Here is a 16,230-nt window from a genome sequence, read left to right on the forward strand (position 1 = left end):
TTGCGGCAACCGACCTTCCAACAGGAAATTAACAACTTTTAGATAGAGCGGTTTCTGGGGCGCTTAGCATTGTGGGAACATTGCCCGCCATTACTCGTTGGCCGTCGCCGAGAGTTATCGTACAGCCTGAAGGCAGGTCAGCGACCTGAGCCCCTACTTCTGTTTCTTAATCTGTTCATGCTGCCTGACCTGCTGGATATTTGAAATATTTTATGTCTTAACTTCAGTTCCAGTCTTGCAGAGATTTGCTTTCATTTTATTGTTTCATGTAGCCGAGTCTGGAAACACAGACAGACCAATTAGGAGCCGGTTTGAATTAGGGTGGGTGTTGAATGGGGGTCTTTTTTGTTGGATCAGTTTTGAGCTGGAGTGAATTGGAGGAGAAGTTGCTGGGGTTAACCCCGAGGACTTTGCAACCCAGTCGGGCCCAGCAATTTCCAGTGTGAGGCTATTAAAGGAGGTAGATCCTGGGGGAGAACAGAGTGACAAACGTCCATTCAATTTAAGAGTGTTGCTTTAGTAACAAGTATTTCTAAAGTGCCTTTTTTTCTGAGACTTTTTGTTAACTCCATTCTTGGTATTTGGTGTCACTAACAAGAGCAGCAGATATTGTCAATCCCCAGTTGTCTGTTGGTCAGGTGTTGGTGGGCCTTCTTCCTGAACCGCTGCAGTCACTGTGGTGAAGGTGTTCCAACAATGCTGTTTGGTAAGGAGTTACAGGATTTTCACTAAGCGATGATAAATGTCCAAATCAACAACAACAAGTTGCATTTATGTAGCACACTGATTAGAATAGAATGTTCCAAAGTATTTCACAGGAATATTATACCGGAATATTTAACACTGAAGCACATGAGGAGATATTGAGGCACATGTTCAACAGCTTGGTCAAAGAGGCAAGTTTTAAGGAGAGTCTTAAAGGATGAGAAAAGGAGGCCTAAATAGGGAATTCTAGAGCATATAGCCTGAGCAGCTGAAGACACGGTCACCAACGGTGAGTCAATTAAAATTAGGGATGCTCAATCGGCCTGAATGAAATGAGTCCAGATATCTGGGAGGGATGTAGATTGGAGGATATGATAGAGATAGTGAGGAGCGTAGTCACTGAGGGATTTCAAAACAAGGATGAGAATTTGAACATTGAGGTGCTGCTTAACGAGGAGCCTATGTAGCTCAATGAGAACAGGGGCGTTGGATGAACGAGACAAAGTGCGAGTAAAGACATGGGAAGTGGAGTTTTAAATGACTCCATTGTGTCTGTGGCAGTCTAGGAAGATTCCAGTTTAGAGGTAGCAAAGGAATGGATGTGTTTCAGCAGCAGCTGAGCTGAGGCAGGAATGAAATCCGGCAAAATGACTGATGTGGAAATGGACGGCCTTAGTGGTATGTAGTCAGAAGCTCAGTTTGGGGTGAAATATGACACCAAGATTGTGAACAGTCTGGTTCGGCCTCAGAGTTGTCAGAAAGGCATTGAAGGTTGGGGAGTGGAGTTTGTAGCGAGGAATGAAAACAATGGCTTCAGTCTTCCCAAAATTTAAATGGAGGAAGTTTCTGTCCATCCAGTAATGGATGTCAGACAAATCAGGGCGGAGTGTGACTTGGAGGTGATGGTGTTCACATTCACCTGCTACCCTGGTCCTGATGGAGGTTGGAGGATAAGGGATTGGGCAATGCTGTCAAAGTTCTGGTAGAGTTGTGTAGGCCCAGACTGGCAGGCAGGTTCCCTTCCCTGAAGGACATTAGCGAACCAGTTGGGTTTTTATGATAATCCAGCAAATTTCATGGTCAATTTTTCCTAATGCCAGTCCTACACGTTGAGCTCAATTTCACACCCAGCCTTTGTGTTTTTGTGAGTTCTCTCTCACTCACCTTTGTTTGTTTTCTCCTATTTTCACAGGGTTTGCAGTCCAGAATCACAAACCCGACATCACATCAGGATCTGACAGTGTTGTCCAATTGATCGTAACCCAAATACCAACGGATTTTGAATATGGTGATTGAGAGCCCTGTTCACAGTGGGGAGAAACCGCACACATGTTCTGTGCGTGGGCGAGGCTTCAGCCGATCATCTGACCTGTTGAAACACAGTCACAATGGAGAGAATCCATGGAAATGTTGGGACTGTGGGAAGGGATTCAATGACCCATCCCAGCTGGAAATCCATCAGTGTACAAGCACTGGAGAGAAGCCATTCATATGTTCAGTGTGTGGAAAGGGATTTTCTGATTCATCCAACCGACTGAAACACCAGCGAGTTCACGCTAGGGAGAGGCCATTCACCTGCTCCGAGTGTGGGAAGGGATTCACTCAGTCATTCCACCTGCTGAGACACCAGCAAGTTCACACTAGGGAGAGACTGTTTACCTGTTCTGTGTGTAAGAAGGGATTTGCTGACTCATCCTCCCTAATGAAACATAAGCGAGTTCACACTGGGGAAAGACTGTTTACCTGCACTGTGTGTAAAAAGGGATTTGCTGATTCATCCAACCGACTGAAACACCAGCGAGTTCACACTGGGGAGAGACCATTTACCTGTTCTGATTGTGGGAAGGGATTCACTGATTCATGCACCCTGCTGAGACACCAACGAGTTCATACTAGGGAGAGACCATTTACCTGTTCTGATTGTGGGAAGGGATTCACTGATTCATGCGCCCTGCTGAGACACCAGAGAGTTCATACTGGGGAGAGACCATTTACCTGTTCTGATTGTGGGAAGGGATTCACTGATTCATCCAGCCTGCTGAGACACCAGAGAGTTCACACTGGAGAGAGACCATTTACCTGCTCCACATGTGGAAAGGGATTTGCTGATCCATCCAACCTCCTGGAACACCAGCGAGTTCACACTGGGGAAAGACCATTCACCTGCTCCAAGTGTGGGAAGGGATTCACTCGGTCATTCCATCTACTGAGACACCAGAGAGTTCACACTGGAGAGAGACCATTTACCTGCTCCACATGTGGAAAGGGATTTGCTGATCCATCCAACCTCCTGGAACACCAGCGAGTTCACACTGGGGAAAGACCATTCACCTGCTCCAAGTGTGGGAAGGGATTCACTCGGTCATTCCATCTACTGAGACACCAGAGAGTTCACACTGGGGAGAGGCCATTTACCTGCTCAGAGTGTGGGAAGGTATTCATACAGTTATCCAATATGCTGAGACACCAGCGGGTTCACAAGTAACTGCTGTGGTTGGATTTAGTTCCCAATGATATTCTTGTCTGAAGCATATTCATAAGAGTGTGTTTCTGCTGAGGTTAATAAACTCCAGCCCAGTTACAGATTCTGTATAAAATTGGAATAAATCAGCTTTGCGATAAACAGTGTGTTGAGTCGTTTTGATATCTCTAGCACAAGTTAGTTCCTTTTGAAAGGTTCTCCCTCTGCCCTGTCTCCTCCATCCTCAGCCCCAACGACAATTATGAGGAGCTCATGGAGCTTCTTTGTCACTAAGATTGAGACAATCCGATCAGCTGCCTCTGCTGCTTCCCTCCCTTCCACTAGCCCACCGGGACACACTGTCTCTAAGTTTCCCCCACTATCTGAGCCGTGATCACATCTTTTTCCAGTTTCTCTCCCATCTCCTCTCATGCCCTCTGTGTGCACCACCTGCTCCATCGACCCTATTCCCACTAAACTACTGACCATCCAACTTCCCCATGTTTACCGTCATTGTCAATGGTTCTCTCTTTTCAGATACTGTTCCGCTCTCCTTTAAACCTTCCATCATTATATATGCTTAAATAAAAACAAACCCTTCACTCTTCCATCTTTGCATGCTGCTGCCCCATCTCCAGCCTCTCTTTCCTTTCAAAAATCCTTTGAATCCCTCCAATCAGGTTTCTGCCCTGCCTCAGTTCGAAAACAGTTCTTATCAAAGCCACAAGTGAGATCCTATGTGGTTGCGACACAGGTAAACTTTCTCTTCTGGTCCTTCCCGACGTGTCTCACCTTCTTGGAGAGGAGACAGCCAGACCTGTGAGGAACACCTCCGATCGGGCAGTGGGCTAAGTTTGAAAATAAACTCAAGGGCGATATCGCAGGAAAACTTGGTTGGTGAGAAGTTGCTGTTAGGGAGTGTGTTTAAATAGCTTAAAACTAGAAAAAAAAAGGATAACATTTATAAAGAGGTAGCTGCCTGGATTTCAGTAAGGAACACCAACAATAGGGAAGTAACGTTAAATCAATTCAAAGTGAAATATAGTCATAAAGTAAACCAAAGTAAGGTAAACTTAGGAGAAGTGTAGCAAAGTGAAGTTATTGTTAATTTATTCTACTCATCCTCCTTTAAGTGTAAAATGAGAAGCAAGTAAAATGGGTAACAGGAAGTAGTAGTGAGGCTACAAGGCAGGAGAAACAAAGCATAGCATTGAGTATGCTTCGAATGCAGAATTATGTTAAAAAGACAAAATTAAAGGTGCTCTACCTGAATGCGCACAGCATTCGCAATTGATGATCAAAAGACACAAATAGTAAGATATTATCGGGGTAAGATATTATTGCCATTATGGAAACATGGCTGCATGGTGACAAAAACTGGGAACTGAATATTCATGTATACTCAAAGTTTAGTAAAGACAGACAAGGAGGTGGAGTTGTGCTGAAAATAAGGGATGAGATCAGTGCATTAGTAAAGGGGATGTCAGTTTGGAAGAACAATGTGTGGAATCTGTTTTGGTGGAGCTAAGAATTAGCAAAAGGCAGCAGACATTGGTTGGAGTTGTTCATTGCCGACCAAATAGTAATGGTAATAGTAATTTATTAATCAGGAGATGATAGAAGCATTTAGAATAGGCTATACATTGATCATGGATGACTTCAATCTACATGTACACTGGGTAAACCAATTGAGCACTGATGCTGTGGAAGATGAATTTCTGGAGTATGTTGGGGATGGTTTTCTAGAGCAGTATGTTGAGGAGCCGACTCGAGGACAGGCTATTTTAGATATAGCATTATGTAATGTAAAAGGACTAATTAATAATCTTGTTGTAAAAGAACCTTTAGGGCCGAGTGAACACAATATTATAGTATTTTACATTATGTTTGAAAATTAGGTAGTTCACTCTGAAGCAAGGGTGTTAAAGTTGAATAAAGGAAATTATGAAGGTATGAGGGACAAATTGGCTGAGATAGAACGGGAAAATACATTAAAATGTACAGAGGCAATGGATAGTCTTCAAAGAATTATTACATGGCTTACAGCACATAATCTTCCTTCAAGGTGCAAAACCTCCAAAAAGTCAGTCAACCTTGGCTGACAAAGGAAGTTAAGGATGGTATAAGATTTAAAGATAAGCTTATGAATTTGCCAGAAGTGGTAGTAAACCTGAGGATTGGGAAGCTTTTAGAATACAGCAACGGAAGACCAAGAAACTGGTAAATAAAGGGAGAATAGCATATGAATGCAATCTAGAGAAAAGATAAAAACAGACTCTAAGAGCTGCTTTAGGCAAATGTGGGTCCATTGCATGCAGAGTCGGGGAATAGAGAAATGGCAGAGAAGCTAAATGATAATTCTGAGTCTGCCTTCACCGGGGAAGATACAAGAACTCTCCCAGGTTTAGAGATCCAAGGGAGTAGGGAGAATAAGGAGTTGAAGGAAATTAATATCAGTAAGAATGGGATTGAAAGTTGATAAGTCACTGGGACCTGACATATTAATTAGCAAAATAAACCCACATGGGATAGGAGGCAATACACTGACATGGATTAAGGATTGGCAAACAGGCAGAAAACAGAGAGTAGGAATAAATGGGTAATTCTCGTGTTGGTAAGCTGTGATTAGTTGGGTACCACAAGGATCAGTACTTGGGTCCCAGTTGATCACAATATATATTAACGATTTGGATGTGGGGACCAAATGTAATCCTTCCAAGTTCGCAGATGATACAAAGCTAGGTTGTGAGGTAGATGTAAAGCAGCTATGCGAGGATTTGGACAGACTTAGTGAGTGGGCAAGACCATGGCAGATGGAATATATTGTGGAAAAATGCGAGGTTATCCACTTTGGTAGAAGGAACTGATGTTCAGAGTACTTCCTAAATGAAAAGAGATGAGAAAGTGTAGTTGTACAAAGGGACCTGGGTGTCCTTGTCCATAAGTCGCTGAAGGCTAACCTGCAGATGCAGCAAGCTATTCGGAAGGCTCGTGGAATGTTAGCTTTTGCCACAAAAGGATTTGAGTACAGGAGTGGTGAAGTCTTGCTTTAATTGTTTAGAATCTTGTTTAGACTGCACCTGGAGTAGTGTGTGCAGTTTTGGTCACCTTGCCTCAGAAGGATATTATTGCCATAGAGGGAGTGCAGTGAAAGTTCACAGGCTTGTCCCGGGAATGGTGGGACTGTCTGATGAAGAGAGATTGGACAAACTGGGCCTGTATTCTCTAGAGTTTCGAAGAATGAGAGGTGATCTCATTGAAATCTACAAAATATTTATAAAAGTAGACAGGGTTGATGTAGGTAAGATTCTTCCACTGGCTGGGGAGTCTAGATCCAGGGGACACAATTTCAAAATAAGGGGGAAGCCACTTCGGACCGAGAAATTTCTTTACTCAGAGAGTTATGAAACTGTGGAACTCTCTACCCTAGAGGGCAGTGGAAGCTCAGTCATTGAGTATGTTTAATGTATAGAGTGGGAGATTTCTGATTAACAATAATGTAAAGGGTTATGGGGATAGTGTGGGTAAACAGTATTGAAGTGTTCGATCAGCCATGATCGTATTGAATGGCAGAGCAGGCTGGACGGGCTGAATGACCTCCCTTTGTTCCTATTCATTGTTTATGCCCAGCTTTTAGCCTATTTCCGATCTTTCTTCCCACCACCGTCCCCTCCCCCCACCCCACCCCCGCTTGGGCCATCTGCCACTTTCCAGAGTGCTTACCCTGGTCCTGCCATTATCACATTTTACTTCCTTAATGTCACCATTTGCACCTCATTTAGCCAGTACCACCACCATTAACTATTCTTTGACCTTTTGTTTATGACATCTTTCACCATCTCTCCTTTGCCTCCACCTATCGTTGGCCTTCTATCCAGCTTCACTGGTTCCACCCCCCTTCATCAGTACATATTTCACCACATCTTTACCTCTCTTTAGATCTGAAGAAGAGTCATACGGTCTCGAGACGTTATCTCTGTCTATCTCTCCACAGATGCTGTCAGACCTGCTGAGTTTTTTCAGCATTTTTTGTTTTCGTTCCCCTGTTGCTATGTCTGAGGTGGATCCCCCTCTCCCAGGCCTTGGCTTCCATGTGCTGTACTGAATGATGACAGTATTAACCTTCTCCCTAACCTGTCCTAACCCTTCTGCCCGTTCATTTATTGAAACCAGGGATTCCACTTGTTCTAATGGTGACTTTCCTTGCCTGGCTAGTCATTCCTTGAAGTGAGCCCTTGAATTGTTTGTACATTGTTTTATCATATTCCCACGTTTCAGTAACAAATGCTGAAATGTATGCTCCACACCCACGGGGTTTCATCTGTTTAAAGTCACTAACAAAAAGGTCCAGTTTTCTCCTGGAGTTTGAGACAATCAGCTTTCAGAATGATGCAGAGTTTCAGCCAATGAGGGAGATCCGGGCTCAGCCCCGCCCCTCATTCACTCTGATTGGCTGGAGGAGCAGCTGTCTGCTTTCGTTCATCCAGCCCCACCCTCTTCTCCTATTGGTCCGTAGCCGCCGTCAATCAGCCGGGCATTGTGAGTTGCCAGGTGTGAGGTCAACGTCGGGGGGCGGGGTTTACAAATCCCGAGTGCGGCCCCAGAGCCGATTCTGAACCAATGATCATTCTCCACTCTCACAATCCGCCGCTTCCGGCTTCTATCCGGCACCAACCTCATAAGGAGAGCAAGAGACTCCGAGCATGCGCCATCCACCCGGACAATCCGCGGCAGATAGAGCAGTTTCTGAGGCGCATAGGATTGTGGGTAATCCGGCCGCCATTAGAAGCCGCATCTCAGTTAATCTTTGTCTGAATCTGGGAAAGCAAGAGGAAGATTCTGTTCGCATCTGTGGAAAGAAGTAAAAAACAATTAATGTTACGGACTCGAAACGTTAACAGATTTTTTCTCTCTCCACATATATTGTTAGGCTTGCTGAGTTTTTCCAGCATTTTCTGTTTCTGTTTCAGGCTTCCAGCATCTGCAGTATTTTGCTTTTACTTTAAAGTTGTGAAGTCACCTGAGCCAAATGAGATGCACCCAAGGGTACTGGGAGAAATAAGAGTGGAAGTTACAGAGGCACTGGCCATAATATTTCACTGTGCCTTAGACTCAGGTGCTGAAGGACTGGAAAATTGCAAATGTTCCACCCTTGTTCAAAAATAGGTGTAAGGATAAGCGCAGAAACTGCAGGCCAGTTAGTTTAACTTCAGTGGTGGGAAACGTCTAGAAATTATAATATGGACGACGTTAACACTCACATGGACAAATGCAGATTAATTAAGGGAAGACACCATGGACTTCTTAAGGGGGAAGAATGTTTTACTAACTTCCTGGAGTTTTTTGAAGAGGTAACAGAGAGGGTTGATGAGGGCAATGCTGTTGATGTGGTGTACATGGACTTTCAAAAGGCATTTGGTACAGGGCTGCACAACAGACTTATAAGCAAAGTTATAGCTCATGGAATAAATGGGACAGTAGCCACATGGATACGGAATTGGCTCAGTGGAAGGAAAAAGAAAGTCGCGGTTAATGGATGTTTTTCATGCTCGTGGAAGGTTTGTAATGGTGTTCGCCAGGGGTCAGTGATGGGACTCGGGCTTTTGCTGATATATATTAATGACCTAAATCTTGATGTAAAGGGAAACATTTCAAAGTTCGCAGAAGATGCAAAATGTGGAAGCATTGAGAACAGTGATGAGGACAGTGTAGAACTTCAAAAAGAAATACACAAGTTGGTGGAATAGGGCAATCGTGTGGAAGATGAAGTTCAATGCAGAGAAATGTGAGGTGATACATCTTGGTAGAAAGAACATGAAGGGCAATATAAATTAAGGGGCACAACTCTAAACGAGTTGAAGGTGAAAGGAACCTGGGTGTATATGCCCTTAAGTCATTGAAAGTGGCAGGAGAGTCATTGAGAGTGTGTTTATTAAAATATACACTATCCTGGGTTTTATTCATAGGGGCATAGAGTACAAGAGCAAGGAGGTTATGTTGAATTTTTATAAGTCACTAGTTTGGCCTCAGGTGGTTTATTGCATCCCTTTCTGGGCACCACACTTCAGGAAGGATGTGAATGCATTGGAGAGGGCACTGTAAAGATTCGCAAGACTGGCTCCTGGGAGGAAGAACAGCGCTTAGGAAAGTGAATTGGAGAAATCAGGACTGTTTTCGTTAGAGAAAATAAAGTTTAGAGGAGATTTTATAGATGTTTTCAAGTTGGGGCTGGACAGAGCAGATAAGGAGAAACTGTTTCCACCGATCAAAGGACTGAGAACAGTTTTAAAGTGATCAGTAAAAGAATCAACAATGATATGAGGAAAAGCTTTTCATGCAGGGTCTGGTGTGCTTTTTGTGGGAGTGTGGGGGAGGCAGGTCCAATTGAAGCATTCAGGAGGGAATTAGGCTGTTATCTGAAAAGGAATAATGTTCAGGGTTACGGGGAAAAGATGGGAGAATAGAACTGGGTGAGTTGCTCATTTGGAGAGCCAGTGCAGACATGATGGTCCAAATAGCCTCCTTCAGCACCAAACCAAATCAGTGATGTGGTAAAAATTGATAATATTCAGTTAAAATAAAAATTGAATTGAATGTGTTAGAGATATCAAAACGACTCAACACACTGTGTTTAACGCAAAACTGATTTATTTGAATTATATACAGAATCTGTAAATAGGCTGGAGTTTATTAACATCAGCAGAAACACACTTCAATGAATATGCTTCAGACAAGAATATCATTGGCAACTAAATCCAACTAGAGCAGTTACTTGTGAACTCGCTGGTGTGTCAGTAGACTTGATAAGCGTACGAATCCCTTCCCACACTCGAAGCAGGTGAATGGTCTCTCCCCGGTGTGAACTCGCTGGTGTGATAAAAGTTGGAATGACTGAGTGAATCCCTTCCCACACTCGGAGCAGGTAAGTGGTCTCTCCCCAGTATGAACCCGCTGGTGTCTCAGCAGGTTGGATGAATCATTGAATCCCTTCCCACAATCGGAACAGGTAAATGGTCTCTCCCCAGTATGACCTTGCTGGTGTCTAAGTAGATGGAATGACTGAGTGAATCCCTTCCCACAATCAGAACAGGTAAATGGTCTCTCTCCAGTGTGAACTCGCTGGTGTCTCAGTCGGTTGGATGAATCAGAAAATCCCTGTTTACACACAGTGCAGGTAAACGGTCTTTCCCCAGTGTGAACTCGCTGATGCTTCAGTAGGGAGAATGAATAAGTAAATCTCTTTTTGCACACAGAGCAGGTAAATGGTCTCTCCCCAGTGTGAACTTGCTGGTGTCTCAGCAGGCTGGATGACTGAGTGAATCCCTTCCCACACTCGGAGCAGGTGAATGGCCTCTCCCCATTGTGAACTCGCTGGTGGTTGGATGAATCAGAACATGTGAGTGGCCTCTCTCCAGCGTGAGTGAGCTGATGAATTTCCAGCTGGGATGGGTAATTGAATCCCTTCCCACAGTCCCCACATTTCCATGGATTCTCTCCAGTGTGACTGCGGCTGTGGCTCGACAGGGCAGATGATTGGCTGAAGCCTCGTTCACACACAGAGCATGTGTATGGTTTCTCCCCACTGTGAACAGGGCTCTTAACTTCCATATTTAAAATTCGATGATTTGTGGGTTACGATAAATTGGGTGACACCATCAGATCCTGATGTTATGTTGGGTTTGAAATTACGGACTGCTAACCCTGTGAAAATAGTTCAAAACAGGCAAAAGGGAGTGAGAGAGAACCCACAAAAACACAAAGGCAGGGTGTGAAATTGAGCTGTATGTGTGGGGCCGGCACAAGGGAAAAGTGACCACGATAGCTGCTGCATTGTCATAAAAACTCAACTGGTTCACCAATGTCCTTCTAGGAAGGGAACCTTCCACCCAGTCTGGGCCCACTCAATTCTACCAGAACTTTGGCAGAATCTCCCAATCCCTCATCCTCCACCCCCTAGAAGGACCAGGGTAGCAGGTAAATCACCTCCAAGTCACAGACTGCCCTGACTTGCCCGACATCCAGTGCTGGATGAACAGGACTTTCCTCCATTTAAATGTTGGGAAGACTGAAGTCATTGTCTTCAGTCTCCGCTACAAACTCCACTCCCTAACCATCAATACCATCCATCTCTCTTGCAACTTACGAGGCTGAACCAGACTGTTCACAATCTTGGTGTCATATTTTCACCCCAAGCTGAGCTTCTGACTTCGTATCACAAAGACCATCTCTTTCCACCTCTGTAACTTCACTCCTTCCTCAGCCCATCTGCTGCTGAAAGTCATCAATTCCTTTGTTACCACCAAACTGGACCATTTTGAGCCAGCCACATAAACGACGGGGGTCATTTAAAATTCTGCTTCCCATGTCTTTACTCGCAGTAAGTCTCGATCATCCAACACCTCTGTGCTCATTGTGCTACAGAGGCTCTTCTTTAAGCAGCACCTCAATGTTCAAATTCTCATCCTTGTTTTCAAATCCTTCAGTGACCTTGTCCCTCACTATCTCTATCATATCCTCCAATCTCCATCCCTCCCATATATCTGGGCTCATCTAATTCAGGCCTGTTGAGCATTCCTGATTTTAATTGACTCACTATTGGTGACCGAGCCTTCAGCTGCCCGGGCCATAAGCTCTGTAATTCCCTACTTAGACATCTCTGCCTCTCTCTCTTATCCTTTCAGACTCTCTTAAAATCCTACCTCTTTGATCAGGCTATTGATCATTTGCCCTGATATCTCATCATGTGCTTCAGTGTTAAATATTCCAGTATAATATTCCAGCGATATACGTTGGAACATTTTATTCCAATCAGTGTGCTACATAAATACAGCTTGTTGTTGTTGATTTGGACATTTATCATCGCTCAGTGAAAATCCTGTAACTCCTTACCAATCAGCATTGTGGGAGCACCTTCACCACAGTGACTGCAGCGATTCAGGAAGAAGGCCCACCAACACCTGACCAACAGACAACTGGGGATTGACAATATCTGCTGCTCTTGTTAGTGACACCCAAATACCAAGAATGGAGTTAACAAAAAAATCTCGGATAAAAGGGGACCGTAGAAATACTTGTTACTAAAACAAAACTCTTAAATTGAATGGACAGTGTGTTTGTCAATCTGATCTCCCCCAGGATCTACCTCCCTTAACAGTCTCACACCGGAAATTGCTGGGTCCAACTGGGTTGCAAACTCCTCGGGGTTAAACCCAGCAGTTTCTCCTCCATCACAAAACTGATGTAACAAAAAAAGTCCCCCATCCAACACCCACCCTAATTCAAACCGGCTCCTAATTGGCCTGTCTGTGTTTCGAGACTCGGTTCTAAAAAACAATACATGAAAGCAAAGCTCTGCAAGGCTGGATCGGAAATTAAGAGATAAAATATTTTAAATATCCAGCAGATCAGACAGTATGAACAGATAAAGAAACATAAATTGGGGCTCAGGTCCCTGACCTCCCTTTAGACTGCACGATAACTCTCGGCGACGGCCGCCGACTAATGGCGGGCAATGTTCCAACAATGCTAAGCGCCCCAGAAACCGCTCTAACTATAAGTTGTTAATTTCCTGATCGAAGGTCGATTACCGCAATCGGCAGGTAGCAACTATGGCGCCGGGAGAGTCAAGGAGGTGAAGAACTGCAGCAAAATACAGGAGGACAATCACTCGCCATTATTACAGAACAAGAAGCCGCGCATCTGCGCTTGCGCACACACACCAGGGCCGGGACTAACAACTGTCCCGCATCCAGAATCACCGGGACCTGCAGCCTGGAACTGGGAGTGGGAGAAGCGGGAAGAATGAGGAAAAACAATATAATCCAACACTCACAACAACCTCCAATCCACCTCCAATCCCGGGATAGTGAGACAGAGTTTAGAAACACTCACCAACACGATTCCAGTCAAACTTCCACGAGGAGAGTGGGAGCAGTGACTGTGCCTGCTCTGATATAGCACCAGACCTGTCACTCAAACCCCCAACTCCGCCCAGTTCACAGCTCAACCTACCAGCTTGCAGCCTCCTTGACCCCGCCCGGCCCAGGTGTGGGACAGTCCAAGGTGAGTCATTTGTGTTATCAGGACAGTGGGGGAGGGGTGAGCTCCAGCACTGTGCTGTGTCCCAAATGGTTCCATCACCCCCTCCCCCAGGGCCCACTAAACACTGAATGCAGACGGCTGATGGACCTTGGGGATCCTCACTGGCCTGCACAGGTACATTATGCTGCTCCCCACCCCCGATACACTCTGTAAACAAGTTGTTTTTCTTTTTTTCTGCTGCCCCTTCACGTAAACATCTTGTTTCATACAAGTTTTGTTTGAGACTTGTTCAGGGCTATGGGGCAAAGGCAGGGACGTGGCATTGGGTAAATTGTCCCTTCAGAGGCCTAATACAGACACGACTGGCTGAATGGCCTCCTTTTGCTGCAACCATTCTATGATTCTCTGACTTGTCTCCATCCCGCTGCTCCACTCAAAGTGATTCCCACCTTCTGCTTTTGTCCCTGGATCCCTGTTTAACCAAGTAATTATCTCTGCCCTCATTTGTTCCTTATTTCTTTGAGTCCTAGTTTTCCTTTCTTATTTCTCCCATTTGCTTCAGGTGCATTCAGACTGTTGTTATCGTGCCATTCACACCTAATCTAGAAACAGCTTTTGTGTTTTTAATTGTCCCATTACCACTCCCTTTGACCTTGCATTATGAAGCCTTTTGTCAGTTAATCTCTCTCGCCCTGCAGCCTTTCATAGACCTTCCCTTCTGTTCCTCTTCCACCTTTCAATGGCTCACAGACCTGAAACGTTAATCGTGTTTCTCTCTCTACAGATTCTTCCAGACCTGCTGAGTGTTTCCAGTTTTTAATCTTTTCATTTCGTATTTTAAGCATTGCAGTAATTTTCGTCTCTCCATTCCAAGCACTCTACCCGACATTATTAATAATTCAATTCAGTTATTCATAAATTAATTTATCTGTACTTTATGTCTTGAAAACTGCTTATTTCTTGAGCTATTTATCAGTTATTAGTGTCTTTAAATGTTACAATTTCACAACTTCTCACGATTTCCCCACACTTTCTGGCACTAATATTAAATCCTTAGTAATCTTAAATGGAAGGGTCAGCCCAGCATTGACAGACCAGTCAGTTTAACCTCTTGTGTGGGAAAGCATTTAGAAGCGGCAATTCAGGTCAAAATTAGGTCACTTGTACAATTTGTTCAGGACAATCATATTGAACTAAATTTCTTGAGTTTTTGATAAGGCAACAGAGAATGTTGATGAGGGTAACACGGTTGATGTGCACATGAACTGCTAAACGGCATTTGATACAGTGCCAAGTAACAGGCATGTCAGCCGAGTTAAAATCCATCGGGCAGAGGCAGCATTGGCTGTGTGACAGGCAACAACATGCATGGTGAACGGTTGCTTTTTGAAATTGAGGAAAAGTATACAGTGGGATCACAAGGGGTCGGTGGTCAGAACACTGATTTCTTGATATATATTATTGATTTAGACTTGTGTGTGCCGGGCTGCATTTCAAAATTTGCAAACAACACCAAATTTTCAAGTTGTGTTTGCAGTGGGGAGGATGGTGATTAACCTCAAGAGGACATAGACACGATGGTGGAATGGGCAGACAGGTGGCAGATAAAATTTCATTCAGAGAGGTGTGAAGTGATTCATTTCGGTAGGAAGGAAAGGCAATATAAGATAAAGGATACAACTGTAAAAAGGTGCAGCAGTTTAATCTGGGGCTTTATGTGCACAAATCATTGAAGATGGAGGGGCAGGCTGAGAAAGCAGTGAATAAAGCAAGTGGAATCCTGGGTTTAAGAATACGGGAATAAAGTACAAAATCAACCATGTTAGAATAAACCTGAATAAAAAACACTGCTTTGGACCCAAGTAGTATTGTGTCCAATTCTGAGCTTTAGGAAGAATGTGAGAGTTTGGAGGAAAGATTCACGAGAGATCGGAACTTCAGTTTGGTTCATGAAGTTGGTTTGTTATCCTTGGAAGGGGAACAGTTTTCTTGCATCTTTTCTGGACCCTCTGTCTTCACTTCCTTCCGAAATTGTAGCCATTCAGTGGCGGTGATGTTAAAAACTTTCTTTCATGGAATGTGGGCAGGGACAGCATTTGTTGCCCTTGAAATAAGTGCTTGCCACAACATTTCAGAGGGTTATCAAGAGTAACCACATTTCGGTGTGGCTCTGGAGTCACATGTAAGACCAGGTAAGAAGGGCAGATTTCCTTCCTGAAAGGACATTAGTGAACCAGGTGGGTTTTTATGACAATCGACAATGGCTTAATCATCGCCCTTATTGAGACTCGCTTTCAATTCCAGATTTAATAATTGATTTTTAATCCCGCCAGCTGCTGTGGTGGGATTTGAACCCCTGTCCCCAGAGCATCAAGCTGGTTTTCTGGATTATTAGTCCAGTGACATTCCCACTGTGGCACCGTCTCCCCCAATATATATTTTTATTTATTTTTGGCTAACAGTTGAGTATTTGTCAGTATTTTGTTCCATGTGGTTTCTATTCTGAGTTTCAGACAGTTTCTGTGCCAAGTGGACGAGGTGTTTAAAGTTCATTCATTTGCCCCTTTTCCATCTCCATGTCCAGGAAAGACACAGAGAATAATGTCCCCTCATTAAGTATCTATTCACGATACTGAGATGGACAATTCCCGCTCCCCATCTTTCTGGTGGATAATGGATGCTCTGTTACATTTAGGTTTCTCTATAATTTGATCGCTAATTTTATTGAGTTTTTATATATTTATTTTCCCCGAGACCCAGACCCAGGGTAACGGCCGCCATCCTGTTTCAGCAGGGAGCAGGGCGCATGCGCGGCCTTCTTGTGGATGTAACAGTGAGTGAGTCCATGGGACATTTACATATTCAGAGTGAGAGGTGCTGATCCTCAACCTCTGGCGATACTTCAACCTCACAATCCTAATCTCTGGCTGCCCAGTGTAAAGGGCAGGGGGCGGGGTGGTGGGTTTGTTAAATCAGAGAATCTTCTCCCGTAACTGTTCATGGGCCTGTTTAACACAGGGATT

The 16,230-nt window shown here is 44.2% G+C and overlaps 1 protein-coding gene across 1 annotated transcript in view; it reads left to right on the forward strand.

Annotated features, from left to right (window-relative positions):
• Positions 1 to 2,407: 2,407 nt before the first annotated feature.
• LOC144697991 (uncharacterized) overlaps positions 2,408 to 16,230 on the forward strand; it is a 62,423-nt gene continuing 48,600 nt past the window's right edge. Inside the window, 1 exon segment of the mRNA XM_078569941.1 lies at positions 2,408 to 3,183. Coding sequence (XP_078426067.1) covers positions 2,408 to 3,183 — 776 coding nt within the window.

Source organism: Cetorhinus maximus, chromosome 23 (assembly GCF_964194155.1).
Source record: "Cetorhinus maximus chromosome 23, sCetMax3.hap1.1, whole genome shotgun sequence".
Classification (NCBI taxonomy): Eukaryota; Metazoa; Chordata; class Chondrichthyes; order Lamniformes; family Cetorhinidae; genus Cetorhinus; species Cetorhinus maximus.